At 50.6% G+C, this 10,824-nt stretch overlaps 1 protein-coding gene across 1 annotated transcript in view; it reads left to right on the forward strand.

Moving 5' to 3' along the window:
• The first annotated feature begins 1,726 nt into the window (after positions 1 to 1,726).
• Positions 1,727 to 10,824, forward strand: part of LOC143413531 (stonustoxin subunit beta-like) — a 12,899-nt gene continuing 3,801 nt past the window's right edge. Inside the window, exon 1 of the mRNA XM_076876749.1 lies at positions 1,727 to 1,905. Coding sequence (XP_076732864.1) covers positions 1,850 to 1,905 — 56 coding nt within the window. The 5' untranslated portion in view covers positions 1,727 to 1,849. The remainder of the gene's footprint in view (positions 1,906 to 10,824) is intronic.

Below are 10,824 nucleotides of genomic sequence, written 5' to 3' on the forward strand. Positions count from 1 at the left end.
AATCACATGTTCTGCACGTTTCTGTAACTCCCAGGTAACCATGGTTACACAGCCACGCCCAGTAGTCTCCAGAGAGACCAACAGCTGGTTCATGTTGTAACGCCGTGGCTTTCGTAGTCTCTCCTTTTTCTACAGCTCATGTGTTCTTCTTGTGATGCTGCGTCTTGAGGCTCATACATGCCGTCATTTGTTGATCCTAAGAACGTTCCTCAGACCGACTTCTTCAACAACAGATAACTTTAGTTGTATCAACACTGCCTCCTGGAACAGTTTAAAATGAACATGTCAAAGATCTGTACCTGTCTCCATGTTTCTGTCCCCGCCCCTTTCTTTCTGTCCTGGGTCATGTGAGCGCTGCAGTAGTATTAGGCCCACCCTCAATGCTCCCATTGGCTGAGACGCATAATGACGCCCATTTCAAGCCAGCACTGATCAACATCCCTCCTGTGACCCATGGCTGTTATATTCAGAGCCAGTGAGCACTTTCACAATAATCATGATTTTAAAAACTGTGATTAAAATAATTGCTGACGTTAATCAGTTAATGAGTTAACGAGATAATAACAGGTTAAGTTGCCCTAATAATTAGACCTTGATGACAAACTGATGTGATCTCCATGTTTCCTTTGTTGGACTGTGGGCGAGTGTCAGAACTGAATGTACTGAGTAACATGTAGAGTTTAAACATGTGTCAGTTCCAGTTTTAGAGCTCTAAAGTGCAGCTATCGTGTTAGGAATATGTTAGGAATAGACAGGAACACTGAGCACACTGAGGTCAAATCTTTATTTTACCACTCGCTGCATTCTTGATGTTCATGAATTCAGCAGCTTCATGATTGTCTGCAGCATTAATCTCATATTTCCATTAAAAGTGTTGAATTTGACTGTTTGATGTTCTTTATGATCTCTGGCACCAGTTCATCTGTAGGCTGAGCTCAGTCCATCCATTTAGTGAAATGATGTTTAAAGGTCTCCTTGTTCTGTGAGCGTGCACAGATCCTGAAGCAGAAAGCCTGGGTTACAGAGAAATGATCATCACTGTGATGATGCTCATCATCTCTGACTGGGATTTGAGGTTTTGTCAAAGCAGCAAAGAAAGCCTGGCTATGTTGGACTGGGTGTGGCAGCAGCTCCCAGTTTGAGTTCAGGAGACAGACACCCTCTCTACTTTGAAGATCAGCTTCAAACTTTTTCCTTTTTGATAAAACTTATAGTTCGAGCTGGATCAGGTGACCCTGAACCATCCCTTAGTTATGCTGCTATAGGCTCAGGCTGTTGATGGACTTCCCATGATGCTCTGCTTTCTTCTCCCCTCTTTTCACTCCTGATGCTTTTATATGTCACTACTGCATGTCCTTAACTTTTGTCTCTCTGTTTTGTTCTTGTCTCTCTGAGCTCATCTCTTCTCTTTCCCCTCACCCTGCAACCAGTCATGGTAGATGCTCCTCCTGGAGCCTGTTTTCACTGGGAGGATCTTTGTATCAGAGGGAGTTCTTCTTCCCACCATCACCAAGTGCTGCTCACAGTCGATTGTCTGATGTTTGGGGCTTTCTCTCTAATATTGGAGGCTGTTACCTTACACTGTTAAACAGCTTCAGATGACTGTTGTTGTCTGTTGGGTATTGTCACTTATAAATAAAGTTACATTGAATGGATGTAAATGGATAGATGTTATTGTGACAAAGAGAAAACGGTTGTTGACAGATGGATTGTTGTTTTGTGTGTCTGCAGTCTGTCAGGCTGTCTGATCACAGAGGAAGGCTGTACTTCTCTGGCCTCAGCTCTGAGCTCCAACCCCTCCCATCTGAGACAGCTGGACCTGAGCTACAATCATCCAGGTCCCTCAGGAATGAAGCTGCTGTCGGCTGGACTGAAGGATCCAGGCTGGAGACTGGACACTCTCAGGTATGGAGAGAAAATCTGATAGAGGAGGAAGAGCTGGAAACATTTCCCGTGTCTTTCACTCACTTCCTGTTTGTTTCCTGCAGATGAGACATGAACAATCACACATGCAGGAATATTTTCAGGGACAGACACACTAGTCTAGCTGGATAGTTCATGGATATTTATGTAGGGGTCTCCAAGGAGTCTGTTTGCAGGAACATTTAGGTCACAGGTGTACCTGAGATAGATACCAGTGTACCTAATAAAGTGTCAGCTAACATTTGGAAATGGAAGCTTAAATAATGACAAACTGTACATTCACAGCTGAAGTCACAATAAATTTGTTCTGAAGTGCACATTTTTCTGTTATTGTTCTCAAACAACAGAATGAGAATGAAATATTGATTCTAACAGGGCCCATAAACAGCATTAGCTTAGTAGCATTAGCTTATCAGAGTTTCCATCATGGTCACACAAATCCTTAGCAGAGAAAAGTGGCCTACTTAGCAATAGCTGCTCAAGTTGTATAAAGAAAGGGAAAACAGTATTAGCATTAGCTGCTAATGGCAGCTTACTTAGCATAAACTCTTCACATCTTTATAATGCAAGGGAAAGGAGTCACTCATGGAAGCCTATTTAGCATTAACGTCTCACATCATTATAACACAAGGGAAAAGGGTATTAGCGTTAGCTACTAATGCTTATTCACCTCAAATTAGCTTTAGCTGCTAATGGTAGCCTACTTAGCATTAACTCCTCACTAATATAATGCTAATTCACATCAAATTAGCATTAGCTGCTCATATTGTTATAAGGAAAGAGAAAACGGTATTAGCATTAGCTACTAATAATTATTCAGCCCTAATTAGAATAAGCCTCTAAAAGCAGCCTACTTAGCATTAACTCCTCACATCGTTGTTACCCAACGGAAAAGAGTATTAGTATTAGCTACTATCATTTTTAATAAGTAAGAGAAAACAGTGTTAGCATTATTGAATAATGCTAATTCACACTAAATTAGAATTAGCTATTTACAAGAGCGTACTTAGAATTAGCCGCTCACATTGTTAAAACGGAAGGGAAAACAGTATTAGTATTAGCACATAATGCTAATTCACGTCAAAGTAGCATTAGTTAATAATGGCAGCCTACTTAGCATTAACTGCTCACTAATATAATGCTAATTCACATCAAATTAGAATTAGCTGCTCACATTGTTAAAAGGGAAGGGAAAACAATATTAGCATTAGCTGCTAATAATTATTCACCTAATTAGAGTTAGCCCCTAATGGAAGCCTAGTTAGCATTAACTCCTGACATAGTTATAATGCAGGGGAAAAGGGTTACCATTATCAGATAATGCTAATTTACATCAAATTAACAATTGTTAATAATGGTAGACTTCGTATCATTAGCTGCTGTCATTCTTACAAAGCAAAGGAAAACAATATGAGCATTAGCTGCTAATGCTTTTTCATCTAAAATTAGCATTAGCAGCTAATGGCAGCCTACTTAGCATTAACTCCTCACTAATATAATGCTAATTCACGTCAAATTAGCATTAGCTGCTAGCATCAGCCTACCTAGCACTAGTTGTTCACATTGTTAAAAGGGAAGAGAAAACGATATTAGCATTAGCTACTAATAATTATTCACCCCTAATTAGAATTAGCCGCTAATGGCAGTATACTTAGCATTAACTCCTCACATTGTTATAATGTAAGGGAAAAGAACTAGCATTATCTAATAATGTTGACCGTGGCCCACTGGAAAAGTTCAGAACTAAAGATTTAGGAGTGTTTCTCGATAGCTCTTTCTCATTTGAGAAACAAATGAATTCTGTTATTAAAACCAGCTGTAAGGTTTATATTGTTGATTGATGCTTAGAAATATTTACTCATATATGCTTAGAGTTGTATAATCGATTGCATGATGATAGAGGTTTGATCCTGAGTAGTCTGTAAAGACTCTGTGTGCCTTCCAGAGTGCTCTGGCATGCACACACCACTTGGGGCCATGAGAGAGGTCGTACCCTCTCTTACTGATTTATGGTGTAGGACAGGGGTCTCAAACTCAATTTAGCTGGGGGCCGCTGCAGGCAGAGTCTGGGTGAGGCTGGGCCACATTAGGTTTTCTACAAGAAAGGCATGGTTAAAAAATTCCAATCTTCTCAAATCTCTTTATTTTTATTTTTTAACACAAAATATGAAAAATAAATAAACAAATTAAGAATTAATAAGAAAATAAATCAATCTGTAATACATAAATAAAATAATAATAAGATGTTTTTAGTCAGTGAACTTGTGTGTTTCTTTCAGTCTTCTATATCTGCTGTATTTAGATTGAAATGTCTGTATTAACAGTTCTATAACCTTCTTCTGAACATGAATGGAACACTGTAGAAAATGAACTGTTCTTCTGAACATGGCTTCTCTTGCCTACTCCTTGCTGCTAGAGACCTGGCAGCGTTTCCTCTCGCATAGCCGAGCCAGATTTGGCCTGAGGGAGGAAGCAGTTGCGACCCTCAGTATGTCTTGAAGATGATCATCCTTAAGTCTGGACCTGTACTTGGACTTATTGAAGTTCAAAGTGGAGAAGAGCTTTTGGCACAAGTATGTGCTACCAAAAAGGCACATGGGCCGCTTGAACATTCGGGAAAGCCGAGGGAAACTAGGGCTCAAGTCTCTCAAAGATTGTCCAAGCTTGTCTGCTTTTCCACTCACCTCCCTGAACTTTGCTTTGAGTTCAGAGTTGCACTGCAGCTCAATGAGCTCCATTTGAAGCACAGAAGGGGCATCTTGCACATCAAAGGAGAAGGGGTCCGCAAAAATGTGAAAGGTGGCTCTGTGTGTCTTGAAGTCAGCAAATCTGTGATCAAATTCCTCCTGTAGCCTCAAAATGACATCAACATACTCGTCAGCACTGAATGGTGTGCCTGCATCCACGAGTGCCTTGCATGCTGGGAAATGGCAAAGGTTTGTCTGAGAGAGCTGAGCTTTCCAGAGCGCCAGTTTTGTGGAGAATGCTCTCACGTTGTCATAGGCAGCACTGACAAGTTGCCCCTGGCCTTGTAACGTCTTGTTCAGTACATTAAGCTCATGTGTCATATCAACAAGAAAAGCTGAGTCCATGAGCCATTTGGGATGAGTTAGCACAGGAACACTAACTCCATCCTTCTCCATGAAGGCTTCACTTCTGCTCTCAACTCAAAAAGTCTCTTTAATACATTTCCCCTGCTGAGCCAACGTACCTCAGTGAAGTCGAGCACATCCCCATATTCTGACTCCATTTCCTCTAAAAAAGCTCAAAACCTTCGGTGCTTTAAGCCCCTGGATCTGATTTGGTTGATGCATTTCACAACAATAGACATCACATTGTCAAACTTCAGGCATTTGCTGCAAAGGACCTGCTGATGGATGATGCAGTGCAGAGCAATGGCCTCCTCCACGCCTTCCTCTTCCAGTTTGTTTTGTGCCACCAGTCCATGTTTCCTCCCTGTCATTGATGGCGCTCCATCTGTTGTTATTCCAACAAACCTCTTCCATGGCAAACCAACATTCTCAATGGCATCACACAGCTTGTAAATATCTGCTGAGCGGTGGTCTGGCCATGCATTGGAATTACTGTGAGCAGCTCCTCCATCACTTCAAAACTGTCATCAACACCACGGACATACATTGGGAGCTGGGCAGTGTCGGTGATGTCTGTGGTCTCATCAAGAGCGACTGAGTTTACACTGAAACATTTGGCTTTCTCACACAGTTGGTCATAAATGTCACTTGACAGGTCAGAAATGCGATCTGCTGCAGTGTTGGCAGAAAGGCTGATGTTGCTAAACTGACCTTTCTTTCCCGGACAGACTATATTTGCAGCCTGCAGTATGCACTTTTAGAGAAATGCACTGTGGAATATACTAGGCACAGGTACACGCACACACAGGTCTTTATCGCCAAGTTCCACATTTATTTACACTTTCACACACTGATACTATCGCACAGAATGACAGCTGTCCATCCCAGCTGATGTGTGTCTCTCTTTTTTCCTCCCCCGCTCCTCTCCGTCTCACTATAACACAGGGGAGGGAAACCATCATCAGTCCATAAACAACATCAGCTGTTCTTACCGGCCTCGCAGCGCCGCCCTGATGAGCCTTCCGCTCCACTCCTCCCCTGCAGCTGCGCCCGGGGCCACGCCTCCGCCACACACCCCCACCGCCCGTTCGAGGCCGGGGAGCCGTCCGGCCGAGCCAACTCCCCCCCCCCGCGAGCGAGAGAGGAAATCGGCCACTGCCATCTGCGCCCCCGGCCTATGGATCACCTTGAACTTAAAGGGCTGCAACGCCAGATACCACCGGGTGATCCGGGCGTTGGCATCCTTCATGTGGTGGAGCCACTGCAGCGGGGCGTGGTCCGAACAGAGGGTGAATGAGCGTCCCAGGAGGTAATAGCGCAGGGAGCCGACCGCCCACCGGATGGCCAGGCACTCCTTCTCCACGGTGCTGTACCGGCGCTCGCGCTCTGCTAGCTTCCGGCTGATGTATAGGACAGGGCGGTCGGCCCCCCTTACCTGCTGGGACAAAACGGCTCCCAGCCCTCTGTCCGAGGCGTCAGTCTGCAGAACAAAAGGGAGGGAAAAGTTAGGAGTGTGAAGCAGCGGCTCCCCACAGAGAGCCTTTTTCACCTGCACAAACGCCGCCTGGCACGGCCCCGTCCACTGGACCAGATCCGGGGCACCCTTTCGAGTGAGATCGGTCAGGGGGCTGGTTAGCTGCGCAAACCCCGGCACAAAGCGACGATAGTAACCCGCCAACCCCAAGAACCGTCTCACCTCCTTTTTCGTCCTGGGGCGCGGGCAGGATGCGATAGCCGCCGTCTTCTCCACCTGTGGACGCACCTGCCCGCCCCCCAGGTGGTACCCCAGATACTGCACCTCCCTCCGTCCAACCGCGCACTTCTTCGGATTGGCCGTGAGCCCCGCCCCCCTCAGGGACTCCAGGACCGCGGCCACCCGCAGCACATGCTCCGCCCAGGTGTCGCTGTGGATGATCACGTCATCCAGGTAGGCGGCAGCATACGCTGCGTGCGGACGCAGTACCCGGTCCATGAGACGCTGGAAAGTGGCCGGGGCCCCGAACAGGCCAAACGGAAGTGTCACGAACTGGTACAAACCGTACGGAGTGGAGAAGGCCGTTTTCTCCCTGGCCTCGGCAGACAAGGGAATCTGCCAATAGCCCTTGGTTAAGTCCAGTGTCGTGAAAAAGCGGGCCGTGCCTAACCGGTCCAGGAGCTCGTCGACCCGAGGCATGGGGTAGGCATCAAAGCGTGACACTTCGTTCACCCTGCGATAGTCGACACAGAACCGTATAGACCCATCCTTCTTCGCCACCAGAACGATGGGGCTACACCAGGCGCTGTGCGACTCTTCTATTACTCCCATCCTCAGCATTTCCGCCAATTCCCTCTGCACGATTTTTCGCTTGTGCTCCGGGAGCCTGTAGGGCCGTGAACGCACCGTCACGCCAGGCTGCGTCACGAAATGGTGCTCGATGAGGGACGTCCGGCCGGGCAGGGGGGAGAACACGTCCGCAAAACGCTGTTGCAACGCGACAACATCCGCTCTCTGGGCCTGTGTGAGATGGTCATCACAAGGGAGGGAGGCGGGAATGATAGAATTTGGCACCTCAGGCCCCAACTCATCTCTCTCCTTCACCAAGCTCACCAGAGAAGCGGTTTCAACCTCTCGCCACAGTTTGAGGAGATTGAGGTGATAAATCTGCGTGGCTCCTCCCCTGTCCGACCGAGCGACCTCATAGTCCACGTCCCCGACTCGCCGTGTGACCACAAAGGGTCCTTGCCACTTGGCGAGCAACTTCGAGCTGGAAGTAGGGAGTAACACAAGCACTTTATCTCCCGGTGAAAATTGCCTGAGCCTAGCCCCTCTGTCATACAGGCGTTGCTGACGCTGCTGAGCCTGGAGCAAATTCTCCCGTGACAACCTCCCCAAAGTGTGGAGTTTTGCTCTCAGGTCCAACACGTACTGAATCTCATTTTTGGCGGGGCTCGGACCGTCCTCCCAGCTTTCTTTAATCAGGTCGAGCACCCCACGTGGCCTCCTGCCGAACAGCAGTTCAAAGGGAGAAAATCCCGTGGAGGCCTGGGGCACCTCCCGCACTGCGAATAACAGAGGGTCTAGCCAGTGATCCCAATTGCGTTCATCCTCGTTAATGAACTTCCGAATCATGGACTTTAAAGTCTTTTTCAGCCGCTCCACCAGCCCGTCCGTCTGAGGGTGGTAGACGCTGGTCCGAATAGATTTAATGCCCAGTAATTCGTACAGTTCCCGCAGTGTACGAGACATAAACGACGTGCCCTGGTCAGTCAGTATCTCTTTCGGGATTCCGACTCGGGAGATGACCTGAAACAGTGCCTGCGCCACACTCTTTGCGGAGATGGTGCGCAGCGGAACTGCTTCCGGGTACCGCGTTGCGTAATCCACCAATACTAACACAAAGCGGTAGCCGCGTGCACTCCGGTGAAACGGCCCGATGAGGTCCATGCCGATGCGCTCAAACGGGACCTCAATGAGGGGGAGAGGGCGCAGCGGCGCCTTCGGTATGGCCGGCTGGTTAACAAGTTGGCAGTCCGGGCAGGACGCGCACCAGCGGCGCACATCCGCTCGGATGCCCGGCCAATAAAATCGGGCCGTTATTCGCTCCAGAGTTTTCTCATAGCCCATATGCCCTGCCATGGGGTTATAGTGGGCCGCCTGGAAAAGCGTTTCCCGGCGGCCCTGCGGCACCAACAACTGGGTGTGTGTTTCCTCTGTCTGAGTGTCACGACTCACTCGATATAATCGGTCGTTTAATAAGACGAAACGCGGGTAGGTCTGCGCGGCCTCAGGGCGCACCACGTGACCATCAATAGCCATCACTTGGTCAAAGGCTGAGCGTAGGGTGCCGTCACGAGACTGCTCCAGTGGGAAATCACCCATGGGGGACACTTCCGGGGCCGGCGGGACGTCCCGTGAGGGACCCGCCGGCTCCTCCCCCCCGGAGTCAGTGTCGGACGACCCCGCGTCACCGCTGAACGCCGCGCACACGCTACACCCCGCTTCCGGTCGTGATCGCACCCCCGCGTACTGTCCCAGTAGCTGATGAAACCCCGGCCAATTGGTACCCAGAATCAGGGGGTGCGACAGGCGCGGGCTAACCGCCGCCGTTACTCTATGCGTTTTGCCCTTATACTTTAATAAGAGCGGCACTATGGGATACCTGTGAACGTCACCATGCACACACCTCACCTCCACCCATTCTGCCTCCAGCAATGCCCCGGGGCGAACCAAGCTTTGGTGTACGAGGGTCTGCGTGCAGCCCGTGTCCACCAACGCCTGGCGTATACCCCCTCGAGTCCTTACCGGAATACTGTATGTCCCTCCTGGACCGGGGGAGGGTGCTGGGGCGCCAGCAACACGAAACACCTGCCCCACTTCCATAAGCGGACAATCCCTCCTCAGGTGCCCCGGCTGCCCGCACTTCCAACACTCCGGCCCCGGCGTCTGTGCTGCTCTCCGTGGCTCGGGGGCGGCTCCACTTGGCTCGGCTGCCCTGGACGGCACCAACGCCGCGAAAGGGTTAGTGGGGCTCAGCGCCGGCAGCCGCTCTGCCTGCCCTGGTGCCGGCACACGGCGCCTCGGGCGCTGTTTGTTCGGCCTCCGTCCGGCGTCCCCGGGTTCCCCTGCTCCAGCGGCAAGGTGGTCCTCCGCCAGCGTCACCGCTACCTCCAAGCTTGCGGGCCGGTGGCACCGGACCCATCTCGCCGTCTCCGCTGGCAATCCCTCCGTGAACTGCTCCAGCACCACCTTGTCCACCAGCTTCGTCTCCCCCTCCGATGTTCCCGGTTGCAGCCAGCGTACCGCCGCGTCGCGCAGCTGCCGGGCCCAGGCGAATGGTCGGTCCGTTGTAGCCAGCCGACAGGCCCGGAACCGCCGGCGGTGGTCTTCGGCGGTGAGCCCTAGCCTGTCCACCACCGCCCGGCTCACGTCCGCGAAGCTGCTCCTCGACGCCGGAGGCAGACTCAGGGCCGCTGTTTGTGCCTCCCCGGACAGCAGGGGGAGCAGCCGCGGAGCCCACTCCTCCCGCGGCCATTGGCAAGCCTCCGCCGTGGCACGGAAGGTCTCCAAAAAAACCTGTGGGTCGTCCCCGTCCCCCATCCGGGGCACCGCCACCGACAGTGGCGAGGGCTTCGGCGTGGCAGCGGCCCCGACCAGCCGCTCCAGCACTTGCGTCTGCCGGTCCGTCTGCTCCCGCAGCGCGGCCAGGTGGGCACGCTGGTCGGCCGCCTGATCCCGGCTCATCGTCGCCATCTCCGCCAGCATCTGCGCCAAGAATTGCAGAGGCTGGGCGGGTGGCGCGGCCTGTGGGTCGGACATTTCCCCACTGGCACTTTCCTGGGTTTCGGCACCACTTGTGGAATATACTAGGCACAGGTACACGCACACACAGGTCTTTATCGCCAAGTTCCACATTTATTTACACTTTCACACACTGATACTATCGCACAGAATGACAGCTGTCCATCCCAGCTGATGTGTGTCTCTCTTTTTTCCTCCCCCGCTCCTCTCCGTCTCACTATAACACAGGGGAGGGAAACCATCATCAGTCCATAAACAACATCAGCTGTTCTTACCGGCCTCGCAGCGCCGCCCTGATGAGCCTTCCGCTCCACTCCTCCCCTGCAGCTGCGCCCGGGGCCACGCCTCCGCCACATGCACCTTCTGTGAATGGCTTCCCTGCTTTAGCAATCATCTCACTAACCACGTGGCTCCGACTGCTGCATTATTCTCTTTGGTTGCTTTCTTGGAGAAATCTTGCTGCCTCAGTAGATCTGTTTTAAGACTGGCAACCCGGTTCGCTCTCTCGTCTCCCTGGTATTTTGCATCCAG

The sequence above is a fragment of the Maylandia zebra genome, linkage group LG2, assembly GCF_041146795.1.
Source record: "Maylandia zebra isolate NMK-2024a linkage group LG2, Mzebra_GT3a, whole genome shotgun sequence".
Taxonomy (NCBI): Eukaryota; Metazoa; Chordata; class Actinopteri; order Cichliformes; family Cichlidae; genus Maylandia; species Maylandia zebra.